The sequence below is a fragment of the Stigmatopora nigra genome, chromosome 1 (assembly GCF_051989575.1).
Source record: "Stigmatopora nigra isolate UIUO_SnigA chromosome 1, RoL_Snig_1.1, whole genome shotgun sequence".
NCBI lineage: Eukaryota > Metazoa > Chordata > Actinopteri > Syngnathiformes > Syngnathidae > Stigmatopora > Stigmatopora nigra.
Window position 1 is genome coordinate 24,013,233 of NC_135508.1, and position 27,578 is coordinate 24,040,810.

A 27,578-nucleotide genomic window follows, 5' to 3' on the forward strand; every position below is an offset into this window, starting at 1 on the left:
GACCATTGCGTGAATGGACTGAGAATAGAAATCCCACGTCTCGATTCAACCGCCACTCTCATGATCTCTTTCTCCTGCTCCTCCCATCTCGATGTGTTTTCTCCTGCTTAAAGGCGTCAGCTTCCACTTTGCACTTGTATAGTCAGCGGCAAAACTAGTCGTCCCAACGGCGGTGTGCAGCCCCTCAGGTTGTGAGGAAGACCAGCGACAGATGACCGCACGCCCATAGTGGAAACCTCAAAAAAAGGACTTCGAGTCGAACGGTGACGATCAGAAGAATTTCCCCAACGTAATGGCGGCAGATTCGGGATATTGAACGCGGTTGCTAAAGGTGCTTTCACCATTTTTGCGCCGCTTGACAACAGCGTCGAAGACTTTTACGCGCGGCATGTTTGCGATGGCAGCGCTTTTGGATGGACGCGCTCCTGCCTTGCTTTTAATCTGCAGTTACTGCGTCGTCGCCGACACAACTTTTACAAACTTTTCCGTGGACAGCGAGTTTCATTCCAGTTTTATTCATCGCCGCTTGAGGAGCCAAGAGCGCAGAGAGATGCAGCGGGAGATTCTATCCATCTTGGGGTTGCCACACCGGCCGCGACCGCACCTTCACGGCAAGCACAATTCTGCACCCATGTTTATGTTGGACCTGTACAATGCCATGTCAACAGAGGGGGACGACGACAGGTATTCCTATCCATACAAGCCCATCTTCACCACGCAGGCACCACCCATCGCCAGCCTACAGGACAACAACTTCCTGAATGATGCAGACATGGTCATGAGCTTTGTAAATCTAGGTAGGATGCATTTTGCTTCATTTAGAACACTATGTATGTATATGCATGCTGTGTTTTATACACTGTCCAGTCATGGTCAAATTCGAGGCCACAAATCGTGTCATTTCTGAGTCCACACGCACATGACCCACAAGTTGGGTGGTCAGCAAAAAAGGGAATTGAAGGAAAAGATATTGCAACATCCCATTCGAGTATATTCCCTAAAGAAACCTTTTTTGCAGGTTAACAACATTTATTATTCCATTTGACAATGATCACAAGGATGATGGAGCCTTTCCATAATGTCTGGAGTACTCCTATTGCAGTTCGCACTTCACAAGTATGATGTATGTTGTTTTCAGGTGCAAAAAACAACAACAACCTAACGCTGACCAGGATGAGGCATTTAAATAAAGCAAGGCGTGTGGCCATCCTACTAGAAAGTCTGCATGGAGCTTGCAAACTGACTTTCTTCGTGCAAACATTCCTACTTATTTTTGAGTGGCGTAGACTAGTGACTGACCGATGTGGAGTTTTCAGGATCGATACCGATTATGATACCGATCGTGTTAAAAAAATGCCCATTTAAACTCATTGTAGAACTTTATTAAACCACAAAGTCAAAATGATCTATTCTACCCCTAATATATCTAGAATTTGTACAACTTACATTGATATAAGTCAGGGGTCGGGAACCTTTTTGACGAAGAGAGCCATAAACAATTCATATCTTCAAACATTATTCCTTGAGAGCCAGACTCATAATTTGAAGGTAAAAATACATGAAAATGTGTGCATTTATTAATCAATTCAGCTCCTTGAAGGTAAAAAAGAGAATCTTTTTTTCACTGTTGCTAATCAATGAGGATCCATGAGAGTATGCAAACAGAAGAGTCTAATGAAGAAAAATTATGATTAAAAAGGCGCTAGAGATAGTGTCGGCGCTACAGTGACGCTCCCATTGGTGCGTTTGGGACTTAGGTCTCTAACCAGCAGTTCTAATATTTTACCACAAAAGTTAGCGGGAAGCCATATACACCCAACAAAAGAACCACACATGTCTCCCGAGCCATAGGTTGTCTACCTCTGATGTAAGTTATTGAATGTACAATTCAACTTGTTTACAGAAGGGTAAGGGGTCAAATATCCATTTGTGCTGGTGTGTCTGTGTGCGTCTTTATTACCAATAAAGGTTGCCGCGAATGGAAGTATAGCAGACGCAACAACATCAAAGTTCTCGATTTAACGAGCAGCTGGTCGTTTATGTTAGAGCCGGTGAAAACAGGCAGGAGAGAAAGAGCGCAGCTGCACCTGAGCCAAAATAATCCAGTTTTAAATTGATTTCTTTATATCGGCTGGCCTGGTTTAAAAAAAAAATGGCCGATACCGATATAAGTCAAATGCACAAATATTGGCCCTGATAATTAGCCTGAATGATTATTGGTTGATCCCCAGCATAGACGGGAAAAGAGCAGAATCACTGTCACAAAATGGATTTGGTAACTTTTGCTCCATCAGCTACTCCTTGTTGCTGTCGCTATGGATGTTGAAGCAGGTCTCTTCTATGTCCAGCATGGATTTTCAGATTAATGAGGGAGTCAGTAGCAAAATGTGATCAAAATGCAGTGGGTGATCCCTTCAAAATTCAATTCAGAGGCGCTCCGATGAGTGCCCAAGCAGGAGAACAAAGGGCATTCAGTTATGAGCCATGCTTAATTGAGTCAGATGCAGTTGCTTACACAATGAGTCTGTATGCTCAGAGGATATGTTTCTAACTCAAATAGGAGTTCAGTGCATTTCTTGTACATTTTTAAGTCAACATAAACTTACTGAAGAGGAATTGAGAGCTCGGGTTTTGCACACTTGGAAAGAATCATTGTTGGAGTGTCTTGGCAGGAAATAGGGAGGTGACAGTGGCTCCTCTGCTGCACTGTGTAATTACTGTGGTAGCTGCTGCATTGTGACTATTTTCGACAGGCTGCAACACAGATGGATTTGACCACAAAGACTCTGAAAGTCAAAAGTCTTCGCAAAGTGTGCAACCAACGGTGAATGCAGCAAGATGACAAACGGGGAAGAAGGAAAGCTTTTCTTGGCGAAAAAATGAGCAACATGCATTGGTTACTTTCCATTCAGATGTTAGGGAGTTTTGGAGTAAACAAAAGTCCTTCAGACTTCCTAATCATCATTTAGGAACAAATTATGTACTCCCTAATATATAACATCTGCCAATAGAGCTCTGTTGCCACTTGTGATACCATCAGTTTCCTAACAGCTTGATTAGAAGCAGCAGATACAGTTTGTTTCTTTGCCTTCCCAAAAGCTTGGAGGAGAATCAGATGGATTGTCCATTTACTCTCCAAATTCCTTCCTTTCAACATTTGCTCATTGTGGTTTTTATTTTTATTTAGGCTGCCTGAAGTAAATTTTGTGTGGCCTTTGTTTAAAAACAGTGCATTGGTTCTCTGAAAGTCTCTGGGACCTGAGTGACAAGGTGCATTAACCTACCATTTCCTTCAAGGCCTTTTTTTTTAAATCCACTGGTTTATGACAATTTTTTTTATTATTAATTTTACACTACGATGAAATTCAAAATCCCACTCATTCTGCCTTGTCACCCATAAGAATTAGAATTCTTTTTTAGTCTACTTGCGTGAGAGGCCAACTAGGGTTGGTGCGGATTTTGGGACAGACCCCCCCATCCAGGGACGTCTTCTCGCTGAGTCACCCTCTTTTGAAAGGCCAGCTGTGTAAATGGCTTACAGCATACGTTTAGAATGCACTCTGCGATGCACGCAGCCTGGGCCACCCCAAACACGTCATGCATATTGCATATGAAGCCAAAAGGGGGCACTTTGAAATGTATATGTGTGCTGTGCCAGGTAGAGACATCATTTCAGCTGTTAAAAGTAGTAACATGTTTACTTTGACAAAATGTCTTTAAACTGATTTACGTTCGGATTAAAATTATTATCGGATAGTCTCTTTTCATGGACACTCAGGCATCACACTTTTGGTCAGAACAAATTATTTTGACATGAGCAGACAGACCAAAAAAAATAGAAATAAAAGCAAAATGAGCCAGCACAACTTCCACTTCATCAAGGCATACTCCAACTTTAAAAATTAGTTTTAGGAAGATGTACACTAACTCCTCCACCACATGTAACAATAGAGTACTGAAATAGTATTTCCTCCATTAAAAAAACTCAGCTTTGACTTGTGCCGTTTATAAAGTTCTTTGACTGGAGTTTGGCTTTCTCAATTATACACAGCTCAAATTAAAATTTATATGCACAGTTACAGTAAAAGTTGTATGTGCAGAGTTACAAACTTGTAATGTAACTTTGGTGTCTGCATTCTGCATGACTTTTTGTCATTAATATCTTGCCTATGAAATAGTTATTTTTCAGGAGTTACGCACAACTAACCACAAATTGGTCTTTTTATTATAAACAACTCTAAATTTAAGCAGAATTGTATTCATTAATGTATAAATGTAGGATTATTTTGTAAAGGGGGAGGCCTATTGGTTCGTGCATCTCCCTCACACTTCTGGGGTCGAGGGTTTGATTCCAGTTTGGTTCTCGTTGAGTAGAGTTTGCATGTTCTCCTCGGGCTTGTGTGGGTTTTCTCTGGGTACTCCTACATCCACAAAACATGCACGGTAGGCTGTTTGGCCCATAGGTAGGAGTGTGAGCGTGAATGGTTGTCCGTCTCCTCGTGCCCTGCAATTGGATGGCCACCAATTCAGAGTGTCCCCTGCCGGGTGCTCATAATTAGCTGGGATAGGCTCCAGGACCCCAAGTGACCCCTGTGAGTACGGTTCAGTAAATGAATGAATGAATATTTTGTAAAGGCCGCTATGTTTTTTAGTGAGACAGTTCTCAGTGCGTTTGGGATTGAGACAAAGAAAGCAGCGTGGGATTCTGCACACTCAGCGGGTGGTTTTTTTTCCAGTACAAGCTTTAAAAAAGTTCCTCATCATTTATCATGTCTTCACACAATAAACAGGAACAAGTGGTATTTCTATGTTGTATTGCTGTAATCAGTGCCAGGTGTGATTTTTTTCCACAAATAAGCAGTTTAAAAAATAATTTAAATGTACTTCTGTGTTGTTATTTCAAAGATTTCATTTGGAAAGCTGAATTTTTCACCAATTGATGTTAGTGTGATGTGACAGGAATTGAGTGACTTCTGCTCACCTGGAAATTATTTTTTGCCTTACCTTGGTGACCCAATAGGGCGCCACATGGCAATGCTATAACACTCCCTTGGTTGTTTGCCTGTTATTCCTTTAGCATGAAACTACTAAGAACCATAGAAGAAGATAATTCATAACTAGTGACTTTGTTGAGATTAGATCACGGTTTTGGGCCTTCCGTCAGCATTGTGTCACCAGCTCTAAGAGCTGTACACTCCGATCATACCAGAGGCATGTATTCATCCACTCTCTCCCCACCTATGTGCCTATTTCTCCTTGTGTTCCTCTGCAGTGGACGGCACGTGGAACAGAGGTTAATATAGATGTTTCCAGCTGTCTGCAGGCCAGAGCAGCTGTGCAGGGAAACGTGATATTTTCTGAGCCCCTTACTGAAACCTCCGTCCGGCATAATGCTTTGCCCTGTTTCCAATTCATCTTGCAGGCAAAACAATACGACATTGTGTGTCCCTTGTTTTCTTGCCCAAAACATATTATTGATTATCAGCACTGGCTCAGTCACTTTATGTAGATCCCCAATGGGATTTGTTGTGTTTAGCCTCCAAGCACCACCTCTGGACCTCATCAGGTTTAGGTCTACGCTCAAAAATTTCAAGACTTTCTTTTGTGTTTTTCCACTCCCCACTTTTTTTCCGGATACATCAACATACCTTCTCGGAACCCAAACATACACACTCTTGATTTTTCACTATCCCACCCTCATGAACACAAACATATTTTAGTCAATCTGGTCATCAGGATTTTCAAATGTAGATTGATTCTCCAAGTATTGAGTGGTGTGGGTCAGTATTTGTTTCTTAATCCATAGTTTTTGGGCTGATTCCTCAGCCTGGTGACCTCATCCCTGTGTTCTTAAGCAAGATACTGAATTTCATGTTGCCCTGACGCTGTGTTATCGGTAGATGAATCCGCATCTAATGTTGAAACACTTTTAGCGGTATGAACGTGGAAAGGTCATTCACTACTCACCACTTCGCGGCTTCAGTCTGTCGCTGTATTTTTCACAACTGTCCAAATTAAAAAAAATGTTCCTAGAAAATTCAAAATTCATGTTGAAAAATGGTGCTTCCTTGAAGAGTGCCCAATGAGGATGAGGTCTTGCTTCAGGAAATTAGCTAGAAATCTAGAATAAGCATGCAGTTTGCAACAAGGGGTCCAGGAGATTGATGACAATGTGGTCATAGCCATTGAATTTGGCAATTGTCTTAATGGTGTCATGTCATTGTACAAAACAGAACAGTAGTCACAACTCCCCTTCATGTTCCTTTTTCCTTGGATCCTTCTCGGCTAGTGTGTCAGCCTTACAGCTCTGGGTGTGTTCAATTCCAGGTCAGTCCTGATTGTGTGGAGTATGCATGTTCTTCCTGGCTTGCGTGGGTTTTCTCCTACTTCCCAAAAATTGCACAATAGGTGGTTGAGGGTTAAGAGCACTCTAAATTGCCCCTTGGTATGGGTGTCTGTCTCCTTGTGCGCTTTGATTGGCTAGCTACCAATTCAGTGTGTCCCCCACCTAGTGCTCGAAGGTAGTGGTTCAGAAAATGAATGAATGATATCAGGGTTCTCCAAACTGGCTGAATTGATGAAAAGGTATCATCTTGTTTGGTTGCAATGAAATGCTGAACTCCCTAAGGCTCTTTCTGCCCTGCATTTGGTTGATAAACACCACCTCACCGTTCTGAGTGACTCCATCTCCGGGTTACCTGATCAGCTGCTCCAGGAAGTACCAAGGTCAAAGCATGAGCTCAGGGAATAGGGCTTTACTTTTGCTGCCCCCAAATTGTATATCTTTTGCCATTACGCCACAGACAAAGGCCTTTAATGTCTGTTTTAAAACGGGTTAAATCCCTGTTCTTCTTGTTTCTTTGTTTTTTATTGATTTTCATATTTTTTGTATGTACTGTTGTTTTTGTTTGAGTTTCGATCTCTTGCTTTTGTGTTTAGGTAAATCACTTCGAATTCAACTGATGGTTTTAAGTAGTTTATAAATCAAATTAGTTGAGGATACCAAAATCTACCTCTGTCATTTTGGCCATTAGTTACTACAGCCAGGAAAATGATGTAAGAAGGAATACAACAAACACAATTGTTAGCAAGGCCAGAAGTGACAGGCCAAGAAAATTTTCATCAATACCAAAGAGAAGTTTGGTGTGAATGGCAAAAGACAAACCACAGACCACCACCACCACCACCGAACTACAATATAATTTGCTGCAGATGGTGTGAATGTACTTTGTTCAACAATTTACCGCACTTTACACAAAGAATCAGCTGTAAGAGAGAGAGAGGGATGCATAATAAGCATTTTCTAGAACACGTCACAAACACCTTTATTTTGGAACAAGGTTTTGTGGTGTAGATGTTTATTCGCCTGACTTTGGTGCGGGCTACTCAACCCTGCTGGTGGCGATATGATTGGGAGTGCGGATGGTTGTTTGTCTCTCAGTGTGCCCTTTGGCTGATTGGCGATCAGTCTAGGGTGTAGTCTGCCATTTGCCTGAAGACAGCTGGATTAGGCTCCAGCAACCCCGAATCCCTTTCGAGGATGGGCGGTATGGAAGATGAATGAAAGAAAAGTTTGTGGAACGATAAAACAAATACATAGAGTTATATTGTGAAAACCAGGGGTGTTATGAATGAACGAACACCACGAAGAAAAGCACTTGCAACTTACAGTAAAATTTGATAGCAGAGTCCTCATGCTGTGGAGTTAGTCCTGGTTCCGGCAATTTGATTCAAAATTGGGTTGAGTGGATTTCACTCAATTAATGGCTTCTTGAGAATAATGTTCAACAAAGTCTCAATGTTAAAGTTACATCAGGGCTAGGTAGAATTTCAACAAAACAATGATACACAAAATTTCTAGAAACATACTCTTGTATTCATACAAAGGAGCAAGTACAATGTTGTAGATGGGCCATACCAGTTCCTATAGGCATTGAAATTGTTGGGATGATCTGAGGTGGGCTGTTAATTGAAAGTTTTTTTTTTACATTAACTGAGACCTATTTAGCCTGTTATCGAGTTTGCAATTTCTATCATGTATTTATTCTTGATCTCTTACAGCAGGGGTGGCCAACCAGTCAGAGACCAAGAGCCACATTTTTTACCGTGTTACCGCAAAGAGCCACATCACACAGATTTATTGTAAATGTCACACACCAGCATAGTAATGACATAAATTGACTCCTACAGTACTAACAGCACAGGCCAGTCATTATCAACAATGAACATTGTGTGCACTGTCTCACACAGACAAACTCTCAGTTCAACCAAGTCCGCAAACAAAAATATTATAATTTACAATAGCGTTTTTCTTTTTCTATGCATGTTACTTAGTGGGACTTCTGTCATAAAATCAGAGCCTATTTTTGCGCAACGTTCGCTCCTTGTGAGCTGTCATTTATTATGAATGGCTTTTAACTAGCGCGCCCACCACCTGGGTGTCCACCTCGCTCTCCTATTGGCTGCTCCCGGCTGAGCACTCTCGCCTTGGTCTGCCTCGCAGGGGGTGTGGCTTTTTCAGCCGACGCTCGATCTTTGGGATACTTTTTGTGTGCGCGACGCTGTTCATTGTCGCTTCTGGTTCACGGGAGCTCTCCCACTCTGTTAAAAACGTTTACTCAAATGACCTTGCTCCTACTGGGAAACTTTGAGGTATTTTCATCCCAAGCACATGCGCATTGGACGAAAATACCGTATTGAACTCAAGCGAAGCGCACACGCAAATAAAAATAAAACACAAATACAAACTTTGATATGGACGTAAGAGCCACATGAAACCGGGCAAAGAGCCGCATGCGGCTCGCGAGCCGCGGGTTGGCCACCCCTGTCTTACAGCATCATAATAGTCCGAAAAATCACAATTTTTTTTCTGGTGCGACTTTATCCTTCTTTCTTTGTTGTGCATATTTTAGCTTATGATCTATACTCATGTGGAGTTATATTCCGAAAAAACTGTGTACAAGTCAAAGTTTGAGCTCAGGGGAAAAAAACATGCTTGCACTTTTCAGATGCCCAAAAGGAATGTTCCTGGAGCTAATTAGTGTTATTCAGTCCATGTTTTACTGCCCTGTGAAGAGCAGGGAGTGAACAGATGCAGAGGAATGTTACAGTTGGTAGAGATAGCATGCCTTCCTGTCAGGTCATTCTTTTTTAATGCCCGCCATGATTTGATGTATTATATAGTGGGCTGGAGGATAAATGAATACCAGAAACAAAGAGAAATAATTTTGCATCTCTGACAGCTACCCAAAGAGTTCCAGGAAAAAAACTGCACGGGATATCTGAGATTCACCTGTTGAACTCAGGAGTCTGAAATAACATCTGGAAGGAAGCAGCAGCTTCTATGCACTCTTGGTCATGATATGGCACTCGCTAAGAGGAATGACACTTGGGTAGGTGGGAGTTTACAAAAAGGTGAATTTTCCAAAAGCCTATATTCACAAAGCAGTGGGTGTTCTAGCTTTACCACAGTGATGGCCAGTGCTTGTTCTTTGCCAGGAATGTTGTGTTCATTTGGATTAAACTATTGGAGTAGTCACTTTGCACTAAACTGGCATAGTTTGTATTTACAGAACTTGCAATAAATATTTATTTGGAGCGTTTTTGCCACTTTCCTTTCATCTGGGTTACTCTGGCCTTGGCTTATCAGTGACCAACAGCATATCAAACTCCTCTGCACTTTAATTAGTACTAAAACTGATAAAGCGGTTCTTCTTAGGCGGGAACAAGAATTGGGGTGAATAAAAATAAGCAAGCAGTAGTATCAGAAAAGAATATGAATTGTGTTCATATTCGATTTTTATCCCCATTCCTTGTGGGAACTAGATGTGCTTTTGCATTTATGTGCTTGTGCATAATGCAATGCTATTTCAGAGCCACTTTCCCTCCCCAGTTACTGGCATTGTATGATGTGTGTTTGAGCTCCTAGCAGAGCACTGCCTAAGCGGAAACCCTATAATACCGACCAGACTCTGTGAGACAGATCAAAGCTAGCAAAAGCAGCAGCAAGTATTTTTATCGTAAGGTGAGGAAACGTTTGGTTTGGTGGAGTTGGCCCCCTATTACTATAGAAAACAACTAAAAATGTACCACATTGACCCTTATTTCAATGTCTCTTGATGTGGAACTGACAAGAGGTTGTTGGGCTGTTGGATTCTTTTTTTTAAAATTTTTTTTTACAAAATCATTATTCTTTTGCAAGGGAGAATGCAGTTTATATTTCAACACAGGAGAGGGAGCGAGGGAAGTGCGAATGGCAACATGTTGAAGAGATAGCAAAGAAGGATGAAGCTGCTATCGATCAGAGTTTAGGTCAGTTCTTACTTTGAGTTAAATTTAAGGCGAAAGGATGACAGTAATGCACCATCAACTGTAATATGTACATTGAATTTAGACTGTGGTACATCTATGGTAAAAATCACATTGACTCTTGAATCGCAACACCTGGCTGACCTCTAATAGGGTTTTTCCTAATACCCCGCTAACGTCCCGTTGTCTATAACGGGGCTGCGTCTCCATAATGCCTTTCCTTGTGCCTTAGACCTATGTTTGTCACAGAGCTCTAACTCACTGGGCTGTTTCAGGTGTTTTCCCCAGTGTGTTTAATGTTCTTTGTCATCATGGGAACCAAGAAAGTTATTCTCAGTGTGAGTGAAAAGAAGAGGTATCTGTTATCAAAGTGTCTCCAATTTTATTCTCAGTGGCTACTTGCTACTTGAGTCACAAGCAGCCTCATGACTTCCTGTCAGAGCTGCGAATTCACCTTCCTAAGCAATGTTACCTCTAATTTTTTATACATCTGGGCATACTGACAACCTCCTTGAGCACACTGAGGACCACTAGGCAGAATCACAAGTGCTCGCTATGGCCATACACCATTATCACACCTGCCTTCAGCAGGTGCATTTCTACTACCCATAAATGAGCTAGTCATAATAAAATGTAATGATTAATATTTATGAATAAAACATCAAAATACATTTCAGTAGATTATGCACAAAACTGACTTAAATGTTATCTTATTTTTCACTTCTATCCTTCTTAGTCAAATAACCTATTTGATAAATGTAGCGCTTGAGCCCATGACCCTAGTGAGGATAAAGCGGTTCAGAAAATTAGATGATATGAGGTGTCGCTTGAGCTGTTTCAGCTTCCAATTGGTCCATCTGGCTACCATGCCTGCTCAGCCTATGGTTCTTCAGACTTTCCCTGTTTTGTTTTATGGGTTTTTCATGTGCTGCATGATCTGTAACACATGCAGTTTGCCTGCCTTGTCACCAAGTATTACTGCTTACGGTGCATGGTGCTCTTCTTTAGACTCTTCCTCTCTTCTGGGAAATTTTCACTATTTCACATTTCATAAGGGCTGCTCAGGCTTGCCCGTATTGTCGGGCTAACGAGACTTTTATGACCATCCTTGCCAAATAGAAGCTCAACATATGTGCTTGGGGATCTGAGGTTGCCTTTTCGCATTTCAGTTTGGAGAGGTCCCCTCTGGTCCCTTTCAGACTTGATGATTTTGGGGCATGGTATGGTGCTGTTGGATTGCCCTCCCGATGTCCACTCTGTCGCCCACCAGTTGGGCACAGTGTCTGCCCAGCTGTTGGTAATCATCCTAGTATGGGTGGTCCCTTGTCTGATCGGTCTGCTTGACAGTCTTGTGAATGTCCTGTCCCATCATCCGTTCAGAGGAGTTCATCTGCCCCATGACCGGTAGAGCGTTCAGTCACTCAAATTCCTTGTGCTCTCGCGAGAAGGTTTTGTAGGGACTGAAACTGACCTAGTTGTTATTGGTATTCACAGTCTGCATGTGCAAAGGGATTATTCAGTGCATTCAGCACCCCTGTGGCGGTCATCCGGGATTTATAGAACTGTAGTTGCACATACATAACTTTCGCTTTCCATCCAGATTACCTTATAAGTGAAATGGATAGCGGGGGCTACTTCCCCTCCAATGATTGATCTTTGCTCTTTTCTTCAAGCTTTGACTGAGTTGAATATGACCATTCATTTTCTATGCCTCTATCCTGTTTTGGTTACGGAAATCTGGGACCAATCCCGGCTGACTTGAAGGACACCTGCACCAAGACCTAGTGAGCAAGAAATTAAAAGTACAAACTGTATAAAGCCAGACAATTTATTACAATGCATTTAAGTGCTGCCTACAGGGATGTCAAGTGATTAATTCCACTGCACCACCAGTCACTCAATAGAGGAAATTGACATATCGATCTATTTTTTTTTATCGCAACAAATATGTATGTGCCATTATGTCATAAAGTTTGTAGATTGTTCTGTTTTATATTGGACCATTTACAGCTTTGCTCACATTTTATGGCGTAGAACCCAGCTTTGAAAGTAAGGCCATTACATGTTATCTTACATAACAAAACTACTTTTTTGATGTAATTTCTAACGTAACGCCTTACATTTTCAATCTATAACGGTACTATAGTTACAGTATAAGCATTACCCACGTTACTGCATTGCCAATGAAACGACTTTATCTGTTCAAGAGCATGTCTGCACCGACACAGTAAGTCTATTTGTCATTTATAGACGTCTCTAGTGCTCTCTCTTTCCATAGAGTTCTTGAACAATCCTCTTGACTCCACATGGCTTTTCTCTAATGTGAATAAAGCACATCACAAAAGAGGCTATTGATAAGGCTAACATAGGGCAAGGTGTCAGGATTAGCCAATCTTGGAAAGTTTCACATTATAGGGCGGATCTTTCTAGTATGGCTGACTAACTGCCCCCCCCCCCCCCCAACTCCCACCAAAAGCATACTGTTGTGATAAGTGGGGATTCCACTGAGAGTGGAGGCTTTTCAAGATGGAAATACAAACATTACTGAGGTTTTTGGGTTGGCACCCGGCAGAGGGCACCCTGAATTGGAGGCCAGCCAAATAATATTTTATACTCATTACTTAGTAATAATTACTTAGTAATAATAGCTATCGCTCTTTTACTCTTAGTAACTTGGACAACACTGGTAGAACCACAAATTATATGCTTTGTAATGTTGCATTACCCATCTTTATGTTTATGTGTAATTGAAAATATTGCGTGCAATCGGTTGAAAGGCTTTGTTTGCTCACATACATCGCCTGGAATTTTCCAAAAACAATAAAGGATGAAGCTTACCAACAACTTGATGGTGATGATTGTATGCCGAGAGCTGGTGGTGGTTGAACAGGTGGTGGGTGATGTTGTTCTACCAGTGTCACATTATGTTGGAAGTGTGTCTTCCTTGTATGTGTACTGTCTGGGTGTGTATGTGTGTACGTGTATCCCCCCTCCTCTTATAGCCAGCTGTTTTGAGTTTATTTTGATTAGCCTTTTGTGTGTATATAAGGTGAGGTTTTCTTGCATCCTGGGTTCAACTTCGCCGTAGCTGACATCAGTTAAACTGAGAATGGTGTTTTGTTCTACTTTTAAGGAAATTGGTTTATTGTTTATCACCTTTGCAGGACAGTCCTGTCTAATTGGAGGTGCTGTAAAGAGAATGTTATTAGGTAACTTTTTAATCACTTTCTTGTAGATCTTAGTCAAGCATTTCATTCTCACTCTAAAATAATTTTAAATAGCTTTTCACTTTATATTTTATCCCATAATGTCAAGATTACTTTTGAATGAAGCATGCCCATATCACAATTAAATGCTCATTTCAAAGGTGGTATCCCGATAATGTACTTGGGATATAAAGTATGTATACATAGCATTAATCCAGGTCACAAATATAAAAAAACAGAATAGGATTGTGTTCAGGGTGGCCCGGTGGAGCGAGTGGTTAGTGTATTGCCCTCACAGTTCTAGGGTCTTGGGTTTGAATCCAGCTGACGTCCACCAGTATGGAGTTCTCTCTGGGTGTGTGTGGGCTTCTTCCTGGTACTCTGGTTTCCTTCCACATTCCAAAAACATGTATGGCACCATATCTAGTGACACTCTAATTGTCACTAGGTATGGGTGTGAGTGTGCATGGTTGTCCGTCTCCTCGTGCCCTGCATCGGCTGGCCACTGATCCCCTGCCTCTGGCCCGTTGTCAGTTGGGATAGGTTCCAGCAACCCTGCGGATAATGAGGATAAAGTGGTCCAGAAAATGAGATATGAAATGATCATTTTCTTATTTTTGGACGTTTTACTTTGCTATTCATTATTAAAAGTTTATTGGCAGCAAGTAAACATTCATTGATTCATTCATTTACTATTGCGATTTTCCTCACGAGGGTTGTGGGGGTGTCGGACCCTATCCCAGCTATCCTTGGGTAGTAATCCAGGTTGCAAATATAATAAACAAAAAAGTTCTAGTTCAGGCGTTTGTGTTTTTAAATATCACATATTAACATGTATGACAGTGAAGCAATGTTTTTGGTTTTCTGTCCAATACTTACAGTACTTGGTTTTAGTATTGTCTTTCAGACCAATGACCAACTTGTTAAACAGTAAGTCATGTGTGACAGGATCACTGTGTTATAATACAGTTTTACTGACTAAGGAGTTAGATTGTTTCTAATGAACCTAAAATTGGACAAATTGAATTTAATTCTATTCAGAGTGTTTTTATCTGTTGTTTAAACCCAAGTAGTGAATCAAGAGTGATTCCTATGTATTTAAATTCTTGGATTACATTGATTGTTTTACCTTTGACAAAAATGTTGGGATCATTGCCAAGTGTCACTCTTTTTGAGAAGAACATGCAGGGAGTCTTAGATATGTTTAAATGTTAAATTTGTCAAGCCAGTTATACACACTTGTCATTGGATGTTTCCGTTCCCGTGCACCAAGTTTTTGTCTCTCGCAGGCACATATAGAACGGCATCATCAGCATACATTTGGCAGGTGATAATTGAAGGACAACAGCTTGGCAGAACATTTATGAAAAGACTCAAGAGCAATGGACCTAACACTGACCCCTGCACAACCCCAAGACCATTATTCCGTGAAGTAGATTTTATATGTTGTATCCTGAGACACTGTGATCAAACTGATATGTATGATTTAATCCAATTTAGCATGCTTAATGAAAAATTAAAACTAGACAGTTAAGTTAGCAGTAGCTGGTGGTTGATGGTGTCAAATTATTTTTTGAGATCAATGAAAAGCGCATACATCTATTCATCTGGTTTTTATTTTTGTTTTCTAGACTGAAGATAGCCATTGTCTCTAAATTCTAGCTTGTTCAATGTATATGGATTGCTGTTAATGTGATCCACAATTTCCTTCTCTACTATCTTTTGCAAGACTTTTAAGATGGCTGGAAAGATGCTTATAGGTCGGTAGTTGATGGTTATTGAAGGGTTCCTTCATTTAAGGACTGGTGTTAGGACTAAGCACTTCCAAGGTTCAGGGAACAGACTCTCCTTCAGGGATTTGTTCATAATTGTAGTTGATGGTGCTATCAGAGAGTCTTTGTGGTGTTTTAGAAATGTTTCATCCATATTAAGCACATCTTTTGCTTCAGAGATTTTGAGACAAGACAGCTTACTCATCTTGTGACTGCGAGATTAAGCCTGAAATTAGGTTCATGTACCTTGGGATATCAGTCCGAATAATTTAAACGTCATAGTACTTAGCTGTCTTTGAACAAGCAAGTGTGCAACACTGTCTTGGTGTTCCAGGCTGGGGCATTTGGAGTATACTGTAAATGTTTATTGAATGATGCCCTGTGAATCATAAAGTGGAATTAAGCACCATGCTTTATGGCTGCAGAGAGAAAAGCTGTTTTAACTGGACTGACAGAAAGGAAATGCCAAGATCTGTGATCTACAGACAGCCTGCAGGCTCAAGAACTTGTAAAGGTTTGGTTTGACCACAAGTAAAAGACTCTTCTTTCTGTGGTTACTGCTTCAACTTGTACACATGCAGTCTGAGGGCCACATGCACACCCTTAGGCAGGCAACCACTCACTCACTCACATACACACACACACACACACACACACACACACACACACACACACACACACACACACACACACACACACACACACACACACACACACACACACACACACACACACACACACACACACACACACACACACACACACACACACACACACACACACACACACACACACGTGTGTGTGTGGATCTGCTTGTGTCGGCAAGTTATTTAATAATTGTCAAGCGTGACCAAGTTTTAATGTGAAACTGTTGACCTTTTTCAAGTATAAATACATCAGATGGGCATGATGTCATCAGTAGACAGCAGTAGGCAGGAAGTTTCTTGACATAGTAATCACAATTCTGTGGTTAGCTAAGAAAAAGTAAACCCTCTTTAAGCTTTATGGGATAAACATCTTGAGTGACTTGTCCCTTCTTTGATTCCTATTTCTTCCCCAAGCTCTTGGAAACTATTACTACTACTTGTTCCCCAGGCTGTAATTAAAACATTGTCAAAGCAACTGGGCGGAAGAAAGAAAGAGGTGGATCATTATATTGTGTATCAAAAGCCCATGGCTTGTGAACTTTGCAGATCCTGTCGGAAAAAAAATGTACTGTTAACATTTATCATGGGAATCGGTTCTTTTTTTTGATTTAATAAACTCTTCAGGGATGCTGTGGAACAGATATGTCAAGAAATCGGAAGGCATCAAAAGTGTGGGGTGAACGTTAAGCCAAAGTGTTGGAGTTGCCAGGGGTGAGATCCACCGCCCTCCTGCCGTGCAGCGGAAGTGTTCAAGGTGCTACTGAGAGGTGCGATGGTGCTGAGCAGACACTTGCGCTAATGTGAGCCGTCAGATCTGTCTGCTCTTGCTCCGGCAGCGGAGGTGTTTTGGATTCTTCTTGGGTCTGAAAGGTTGCTGGAGCTTAATCCAGTTTTCTTCAGGCGAAAGGCAGACTACACCCTAGACCAGGGGTGGGCAAACTATTCCAACCGAGAAAGAAGACACCTTTTCACCAATCGGATGTCATACAATTGCAATCTGTGGATTGCAGTCAGATGCTTCTTGTTTTCTACAGAAATCGTATTTTCGGTTCCTGATCGGTTGGATCAAAAACCTGCACACACAGCGGCTCTCGAGGACCGGTTTGCCCACCCCTGCCCTAGACTAATCACCAGTCAGTCGTAGGGCACTCAGAGAGACAAACGACCATCTGTACTACTAGTCATTCGGCCACCAGCGGGAATCGAGCCCTTGCCTCCCCGCACTTAAGTCAGTCAAGTGAACTTCTACATCACGAGGCATCCTTACTTTTATATTTATGTACATATATTTTTGTAATATAATTGCTACGGTGAGCACACATCCGTGTGGATTATTTTATCCTTCATCTTGATATAAATTGCAATTTTTGTTCAACTTTTTGAGTCTGTATCCGTTTTAGTTACCGCAACCAAGATGGCGCTGTTCAAGTGGTAGCCGGCGGCGGGAGCTTTGTCCACTTTTGCTCGTTTTTTTCTTTTTGCTGCTTTTCTGTCCTTATGATTTGATTTGGTGATTTGTGCCTTTGCTATGTTGTTCTGTCCAATCACCCTCTTGCTACGGCCACAATTAAATTTCCCGAATACGGGATAAATAAAGTTATCAAATCCAATTTAAAAGGTAGATTTTTTTAGATTCTGGTTGATCTAGGGTTGATGCAATATTTGTAGTCTTCAGTCTTTTGTGAACATAAATAAAATATACACAAAATAAAAAGTTTCAAGATAAGATTTAAGTGAAATGCACAGTGGATGTATAAGAAGTACTCAAAAAGTATTAATTCCCTTCTTCCATTCTTAATGGACACATTTTTTAAATTAATCTTTATCCAATTTGGATTACTTCATTGAAGGTGTGGATTTTGTAGATTTAGTGGATTTCAACTGGAATGGGTAATTAAGTTCACTGTGAGGGAGACATGATTTAATAAGTATCTTTTGGAACTGGTAAAAACGGCAGGAAAACCTGTAATTATCAACGAAAGTTCAAGGTTTGGCTTTGTATCTTGACATTAGTTCAGATTGATTTCAGAGGGAAAAGCAATAGGTTTCATAAGAGATTTGCTGTTCAAAGACCTAAAAAGTGCATTGGGATCGGAAACTCTCAATTGGCTTCTTCTCAAAGAACTACCCCTGTGCTGAGAACCATAAAAAGTAAGGTTTGAGCTTTGTAAAGTTGCCAGGTACTTTTCTGCTTCACCTTTACATATTACATCACTTCATATGCAATCAATTACGTAAGCTATATTTAGAATGTTAGTGTTTTTCTTTTAAATTTTAGTGGTTCATTTCTTTGGGCGAAAGGTGCACATTGAAACTTTATTTTATTGATTTTCCAGACATCTTATCTTCACGCTCACACTTATATCTTGGAGCAATTCAGTGTGTTCAACCAGCCTACTATGCATGTTTTCGGGGTGAGAGCAAACCAAAGCACCAGGAGAAAACACACGGAGCCATGGGGAGAACATGAAAATTTCACACAGGAAGGTCAGAACCCACTGTAGACCAAACCCACGATCTCAAAACTCTGAAGCTGACGTGCTACCAAGTTCTATTTGATTTATTTTATGGTCAACCAATATAGGGAAACTAAAATGGGTATTTTTCTCACTGATGATAACTGTCAAACTGATTGGTAAAATCCAACAAGAATACCTAGGCCACTGATCTCTTCACAAAATGGGTCCAAGAGAATCACTGCACTACATGACATATATAGATATAGTAGTATTTACTACACTTACATATTGCATAATCAATCATCCTGTGATTGGCTGGAAACCAATTCTGGGTATCCCCTGCCAGCAATCCATAATAGTCTGGGATAGGCTCCAGCGTCCCCCACGATCCTTGTGATGATAAGTGAAAATATTAAAAATCGGAGGGGCCAGAGAAAACCCTCATAAGCACAGGGCGAACATGCTCCACTCAGTGAAGATCAACCTGGGATCGAATCCTCATCTCCCGAACTGTGAGGCTGACGTGCTAACCACTCGGCCGCCGAGCAGCCATTCTAATATATTATATTTATTATGTTACACTTATGAAGTTGGTAAGTGCGGACATTATTTATGTTTAATTACATTTTGAATCAAACCAAAGTTGACTGAGTTGACAAAACAAGCAGCAGGTCTACAAAAAGTAGTGCACACAAACTAAAAGTAGTGCACACAGAGTAAAACATTGAAGGCATGTGTAGTGGAACATGCATAATAATGACATCATTCCACCTACTCATGGCCAACAGCTACTTTTGAACACGTGTGCTGTCATCAGAAAAACTCATTAAAAGTGGGACGTGTATGTGCCTTTGCATGAGTATGATGTCGGTTAGAAAAAATAAACTGCCCTGTATTTTTTTTCTCATCATTTTTCATTTTCTGAACCGCTTTATCCTCATTGGGGCCACGAGGGGTGCTGGAGCCTATCCCAGCCGACTTTTTCAGGGTCAATTCAGAGTGTTCAATCATCCTACCATGCATGTCTTCGGAATGTGGAAGGAAACCAGAGTTCCCGGAGAAAACCCACGTAGGCCCGGGAAGAACATGCAAACCCTACTACCGACCTGGATTTGAGCTCCCACTGTGAAGCCGGGGGGCGCCCCAATATTTTTTTCCTCCGTGTTTTTTGTAGAGCAAGTCATTGACTAGTATGGAACTTTCAATGGGTGGAGCTAAAACCTTGTTCGGCAATAGATTATTGGTGGGAAATGATTGCAATACATTCCCATGAATATATTTTCAGTTGATCTTATGCAATAGAAATACTTTTATTTTTATTGCTGAAAAATGGGTGGCCGCTGAACTGAAATGATTAACTATAATTTTCCTCAGCCATTCTCAGTGGCATGTGAGAAATTTGCAAATGCACGTGTGCAGAAAAACATGCAAGACATGCACCTGCACGCTTGCACGTACATTGTGAGCATTTCTCCATGCGTTTGAGGTCAAATGTTGTGTGTGTGCATGGAAATGCAAGTTTTTGTTCCACACTGATCACTGTTTTGGGGATCGTGAGTTTGTCTCCTGTATCGTTTCATCAAATGCTCTTTCGCAATGTCCCCCATAGTTTTTTTTCTTTTAAAAGCAAATTGATTTAAATCCAAGCTCGATGGGACTGAAAACACTACACGATTATATCAGATGTTGTGACAAAATGCATTTGTTAGATAGGGGTTCCTTTGTGGGTTATTTTGCATTTTTTTGTATTGTTTTGTCCTTGTGATCACCCAACTATCTCCCCTGTTATTCCCCATCCCTGGTGCCCTTATTTGCTTCCTCTCCTGTCACCCAGCTGGTTCTTATTGTCTCGTCAACCCCTGTCTGTGCAATTATAATATAAATGCACAGACACGGGTTAACAAGGTTATACATTTTATACCCTTTGTCTTTGTCAGATCCTTGTCGCATCGTCAGTTCCTGTTCACCTTTGCTGAGTTCTCGTGTTTTTCCTTTTGGTTTTGCTTTTGGTTCTAACTTTTTCCCGTTTGTCTTAAGCTTTGTTTTTAGAAAGTAAATGGATGTTGATTAGAGAACACTTTTAATGGACCCCAGTGCTTCATGTCTGTCTGATTACCTGCTGTTTGGTCCATTCCTCCACTTACTCTTCCAGAAACCTAACACAAATAATCCCTGAAACTCCAAAAATAGGGTGCGGATACTGAACATCTGATCGCTTTTCTACATTGTGTAAACATATTGTTTCAGCTGCACACCCTTGTACACAAATGACTAAAGATGCCTTCTTTGACTCTTCCCAATTGTCACAACACACAAGCTCTGGCTAACTCCTGACCCTAATTAGTGGAAGCTTTAAAGAGACTGACAGTTGGACACCTAATGAAAAAGAGCTGGGAACCATGATTTTGGAAGGAGTTGATTCTAAGCGTTTCCGTGGTTGCGTGAGATCTGCCTGCCAAATAATCACAAAGGTAAATTTGATGGAGATGTTGAGATTTGAGGCCTCATTCCCTGGGACATCCTGCAGGGACACAAAGGGAACATGCCAAGGGGTGATCGCGGTCATTTTGGTGTTCACTACCCAGAGGGGCTACAATGGAGTTGTTACTGTTGAAGAGATGATATTTACTCCAAACGCTGAGTTTTGACTCACGAGAACCAGATGAATGGTGGACTGGATGACTCTCTGGGGCTGAGGATGAAGAAATTCTCGTAAACTTTTTATAGTGTACCCGCGTCTTTATCTTCGTTTTAACCACGAGCGCTTCTACTCCCTCATCAAAACAATATCATTTTGCATGTGCTGTTAATATGGCACTCACAAGCTCCCAAACGGCAGCTATTTACAGCGTCATTTGAAACGACATTTCATGACAAATATTTTCACAAGGATGGCTCACATAACAACTACCACTGAATCCATCTTTATTTCTTTTTCACAGTGGAGCATGACAAGGAATTCCTGCCAGTGCGACGGCATCATCGAGAATTCCGATTTGACCTGTCCCAGATACCTGATGGCGAGGCGGTCACTGCTGCTGAGTTTCGGATTTATAAAGACTTCATCCATGAACGTTTCGATAATGAAACTTTTCGCATTAGCATATATCAAGTGCTGGAGGAGCATTCTGACAGGTGAATAATTCTGGATTTTTGTTTAAAAATATGTTAGTTGGATTGGATAACTTTATTCATCCCGTATTCGGGAAATTTCATTGTGACAGTAGCAAGAAGGTGAGAATGCAGATACAGGAAAAGGCATAGTTATAAGTTTGTACTCATTAAAACAACCATTGGATTGTGTAACATTTAGATAAACCCATGTGTTGTTGCTTGCTGGATTTGGGATCCTAGCTTCTTCATCAAAGAAACCATTCACCGAGCCAACAGAAAATATGAAGGTTGTGGTTCAACAATCTGCTTTACTCCACGCCATTTTGCATGCTCCTATTCTCATAGATTTGTACAATTTTCATCCTTCTGACTTTTTCTATCCTTCATTTCATGAGTCAGTTAACAAACATACCCAATGATGCAGAACTCTGAGATAAAAATATGGTTTAAAAAAAACTTTTGTCAATATCTCAGTAATTTTATGGTGAGTACGTGGCGACAAACAGTACTAAAATACAAACACTGAACACGAACAAGGACAGACTGGAAGACAGACAGAACATTACAGATGCGATACTGTATCTTAACACTTTTTTTTTACTTTTTGAGTCTTGTTGCTGCAAAACATCAGCCCCCGGTGAAATTTGTAGAGTGTGAACTCGTCATTAACTTGTCTCCCATAAATCTATTATTGTCAATTAAGGAAATGAATTGTTTCCTTGGGTCTTTCCATTTGTAAGCAGCCCCCAACTAATGTTCCTGACCTTCGATTTTGCCAGAAATTCATTTAAATATCTGTGCTGTTCCTTGTGATCGTTTGGTTGTCACAATTTTATCTTCTACACAGAGAGTCTGACCTTTTTCTTCTGGACTCACGAGTCATCTGGGCTGCAGAGGAGGGCTGGCTGGTTTTCGATGTGACAGCCACCAGCAACCACTGGGTCCTCAACCCAAGAAGAAATTTGGGTTTGCAATTGGCTCTGGAGGGCACAAACGGTCAGTATCAAAATCATTCAGAACTGAGGCATTAAGTTCAATAAATATATATTCAATATCCGAGTTGTATATTTATGTCCAATCATTTGAAATGATGTGCTTTTTTCTCTCCAAATAGAGTTTTATGTGTTCTAGGTGGAAAACATATGTTTTATTTAACTTTATTGGCATTTAAACAGTTCTTATATGAAATCATTCATTTTCCAAACCGTGTAAACCTCACAAGTGTCATGGGCGATTCATACTCATACCTAGGAGCAATTTAGACTGTTCAAACAGCCTATCATGCAGTTTTTGGGAGGTGGAAGGAAACCGGAGTACCCGGAGAAAACCCACGCAAGCCCATAAAGTAGATGCAAACCCCACACAGAAAGGCCAGAACTCACTGGGAATTCGACCCGCATTATCAGAAATTTGAGGCGTCTAACTACTTCACACTATTTTAGTTTTACTGAAGGTGAATCATTATCAAGAAATCTGCATCATACCCCGCCACTGTCGGTGATACCACCAACACAGTTCACAGAAAGTCGGTCCTTTTATCAGATTTTTCAGAATCACTGCTCGAGGTTGTCATTGCCAGACTTTTACGTTAGTCTTTGGAAGACATTGTCAACAAAAAGTGTTGATTACAAGAGCGTGATTGACAACATGATCTCTCAAGATGGAACATGCTTTGCAAGAAAAAAAGAAGCTTTCATGTAAAAGGATGGAATGAGGAAACTCAGAATGTGCGTTGAAGTGCTCATGACGGTTATGGGTGAGCATGTGCAGACAGGCACAAAGGACGGTCTGCTGGCAGCGACAACCAGGAGCCTTGATTTACCACCAAATGGTGATCAAATGCACATTCTTCTGTGCAAGCACAGGGCCACACGCACATGTGCCACACAAAGCACACAGACAAAAAAAAATTGAGGCCTTCATGTTGTTCACTGCCTCCTCTTGACATGGGAGTGAGGGAGAGTGAGGTCAAGGGCCAATTTTAGCATGAGAACTTTAGGTGATGCTTATATACCAGGCAGAAAAGAGAACATTCACTGTTGTGTTTCATTTTAACATGTATTTATTCCTTTATGACATAAAACCTAAACATGTAATAAAAGGTATTTACTATATAATTTTAATAAAAGTTAAGTCAATGTGAAGGAACTGGCCCCAGTAATTTATCTGGGGAAAAACAACTCATTTTAATACAGCTGCTCATGCAGTTCATTCATTCATTTTCTGAACTGCTTATTCTCACAAGAGTCACGGGAGGTGCTATCTAAGCCAACTATGGGTAGCAGGCGGGGAACACCTTGAATCGGTGGACAACCAATCACAGCGCACGAGGAAACAACCATAATGTTCTAAATAATTCGGATCTAAACATATTAAACTCTCTCTTTGTCTTAATAAGAGTCACGCCTAATAAGGTACAACTAGTATTTTAACCTGAACTCGTTCACTACCACTAAAAGATAGACGTTCAATTCATTCGAATTTGGGCTCGCTGGCATTAAATGTGTGTTTCACTAGTGTTGACAAGAATTTGACTATGAAAAGTGGCAGCGATCATTCAGTAACTGCCAGCCCTCGCAGTCAAAATGGATGTCTAGCGTCATCATTTGTAGCCAATGAATTAACAATTGTAGCATGTACAAAAAATCATCAACAACTAGCTGCTCTCTAACCAATTTAAACATTTTATATCAGAATGATGGTTATTTAATGATAGAAGTTCATTGAATTTTCACTAAGCCGATTGCAGGGTACGAGGAGATAGACAACCGTTTACGCACACACTCATATCGAGGGGTAATTTGGAGTATCCAATCAGCCTACCATGCATGTTTTTGGAATGTGGGAGAAACCTGAGTACCAGGAAAAATCCTGCGCAGGGCAGGGGAGAACATGCAAACTCCACACAAGTGGACCGAGCTGGATTTGAACCCAGAAACCAGGAGCTGTAAAGCTGGCCACTCGACCTGCCGGGTCGCCCTAACTGTTGTTTGAAAATATATATACAATGACATACCATGTGGCATAATGCAATACAATGTCATGTACAGTAATCCCTCGATCATCGTGACGTCACTTATCGCAACATTTTCTCAAGATTGGCTATTAGAAAACTTTGAATTTCCCCAAAGCCATATGCCCCTTCCACCCTTCTCCGCTAAATGCCACCCGAGGCAAGCACCAAGCTCGCCTATGCCTGTGTTAATTCATTTCTAATTACATTACATACGTTAATTTAAAATAAATCTAATTTACGATCTGACTCTTTTGCACTCTTCTCTGTGTAATCCCCTGTAGGAGACAGCATAAACCCACGTGCAGCAGGGCTGATTGGTCGGAGCGGACCGCAAAACAAACAGCCATTCATGGTGGCCTTTTTCAAAGCCACTGAGATACACTTGCGAAGCATTCGCTCAGCACAAGGAGGTTCCAAGCAGCGTAACCCGAATCGCTCTAAAGGGGCCAAGAGCCAAGAAGCCCTGCGAATGGCCAACATTGCAGGTAATACATTTGTTTTTGAAATTGTTCAAGGCGAAGGAGCAAAATAACACAGCAACTGTTGTTGCTTGATAGAATAAAAAACCTTTTTTTGCTTATTGTAAATTCTTAACGAATCTCTTTGCAAGCAACAGTCAACTTTAATTGTATCACATTCAAATTAAGATTTAAAAATTAAAAGGACGCCGAGTGGATAAACTATTCAATAGGGCCTATTGTTTGTCTTGCTCCCAGTTGAAGCTAGGAGAGGTGAATTGGGATATTACGAACTGTTCCATTTTTTTAAATTTAGCACTATTATGTTTTCCAATGTATCCGTGAGGAAGCCTGCCAGTTTACCCATTTTTTCAATCAAATTATCTAAAATTTTGACTATATCAAATCATAATTAAGCATTAGAAACATTAGTGATATTTAAACCTGGTAAAACATGCAGTCTATATTACATGACCTTTCATTGGAGGTGCGAGAGGATTATGTGAACTGCTGAAACATTAGAACGTAATGCCAGAGCTTTAAGACTCCCTTGGCTATCTTTGTTTATTTACACAAGCATTACAAGAGCAGTTGGGCCCATGTTCCCTATGAGGAGGTGAAAGGCTTTTATGGTGGAGCACATCTGGGGTGTGCTGTGGGGCAACCGGGGCCACAAACACATGAGCCTACTTTTTTCAAGCAGCTTCCCGAGGTGGATGATGAGAACCAGTCGTTCGTGATCACTCTCAACTGGAATCCTTATGGGGCAGAAATGCAGCAGAATCAGTGCAGCAGTGTTTGCCAGATTATGAAAAGGAGAGGGTTGACATTTTAAAAGGTAGCTGTAATTTCCTGATTCCTAAAACCGAGCTGGTAGGCAAAGAATCTGGGGGGTGATTTAGGATTGTGACTTTTGAAAGGCTTGTGCTAGATTTTGGACTTGTATGTCCATTTGGCCTAATTGTTGTTTGAGGATGTCAAATGGCTCCATCTCTTCTTCATCCTTAGAGAACAGCAGCACTGATCAGAAGCAGGCATGCAAAAAGCACGAGCTGTACGTCAGCTTCCGAGATCTCGGGTGGCAGGTACAAACTCTTCACACCAATTGTCATGTCTCAATCTTCCTCTGTTTCTACTTTGTAAATGAAACTTGTTCCTTACGCCCAGGACTGGATTATCGCCCCTGAAGGATACGCAGCATACTACTGTGAGGGCGAGTGCGCCTTCCCACTCAATTCCTACATGAACGCCACCAATCACGCCATTGTGCAAACACTTGTGAGTTATTATGGTTTACTAATCAAATTTGTCACAGGTAGTGCAAATGGTTAGCGCGTCGGCCTCACAGCTCTGGGGTCCTGGGTGCAAATCCAGGTCTTGTCCATCTGTGTGGAGTTTGCATGTTCTCCCCGGATCTGCGTGGGTTTCCTCTTGGTACTCCGATTTCCTCTGGGTACTCCTGTTTCCTCTGAGTACTCCGGTTTCCTCCGACATTTCCAAAACATGCATGGTAGGCTGGTTGGACACTCCAAATTGCCCCTAGGTATGGGTGTGAATGTGGATGGATGTCCAACTCCTTGTGCCCTGTGATCGTCTGGCTACTGATTCTGAGTGTCTCCCTCCTCTGCCCCGGAGACATCTGGGATTAGCTCCAGCACCCCGGCGTCCCTAATGAGGATAAAGCGGTTCACAAGATGAGATGAGATGAAAAAAGCATCATCATAATGTTTCTTTCACTGAAATGACACATGAAGAAAAAAACAACAACAACCAACATATAGAGGAGTTTGAGACTTCAGATTTGTGAACAGTGAACAGCATGTTGAATTCTCCACTTCTGAAGGTGACCTCTTAATTTCTGTTATTTCTTTTCACAGGTTCACTTCATCAACCCAGAGACAGTTCCTAAGCCTTGTTGTGCGCCCACGCAGCTCCATGCCATCTCAGTGCTGTACTTTGACGACAGCTCCAATGTCATCCTCAAAAAGTACCGCAACATGGTGGTCAGAGCTTGTGGTTGTCACTAGAAGCTGTCACATTTTCACATGTGAGAACTCGCAAAGCACACACTTGCACTAACTCACAAGTAATCAGGTGCAATGCTGACAATTCCCTGTGTGTAAAAAGCTCTTGTTCTTCTTCAGACTTGTCTCCAAGTAAACACTGCTGTGTGCCTGAAATGGAATTTTTGATTACATGCACACACACACACATGCGCACACACGCACATTTGTGCTTTCTACTGTGTATATAAGACATTTTAAGCGGTGTAATCATTTGCCATCAACAATCTGGTTTGTTTTCGGTTTTTAGTTTCTTCTTTTGATACATATAGTTAAAGATTTCTTACGACAGAACCTGGATGCCAGTTAGGACTTATAACTATAAGAATAATATGTAAATAATGTTGTCAAACAAAGCAAAGACTATTTATTTCCTTAGGTGTCAATCAAATGGGAGTTTTTGTGACTCTCCCTGCTTTCTCTTTTCACATAAAAATTTTTGAGCTGAAAGTAAACTTCATTGTGACTGACCTACCAAGGTGTAGCTCTTTTCTCGTCTGGATCCTTAAGCATAAAATGAATAAGGCGTGAATAT

General features: G+C 41.1%; 1 protein-coding gene across 1 annotated transcript; it reads left to right on the forward strand.

Moving 5' to 3' along the window:
- On the forward strand, positions 1-27,517 carry bmp7b (bone morphogenetic protein 7b). Its single transcript, XM_077728542.1, has 7 exons — positions 1-797; positions 21,335-21,527; positions 22,354-22,502; positions 24,804-25,007; positions 25,989-26,065; positions 26,148-26,258; positions 26,858-27,517. Exons 1-7 carry the CDS (start codon positions 389-391, stop codon positions 27,005-27,007), a joined length of 1,293 nt encoding a protein of 430 aa, XP_077584668.1. The 5' UTR covers positions 1-388; the 3' UTR covers positions 27,008-27,517.
- The last annotated feature ends 61 nt before the right edge of the window (positions 27,518-27,578 follow it).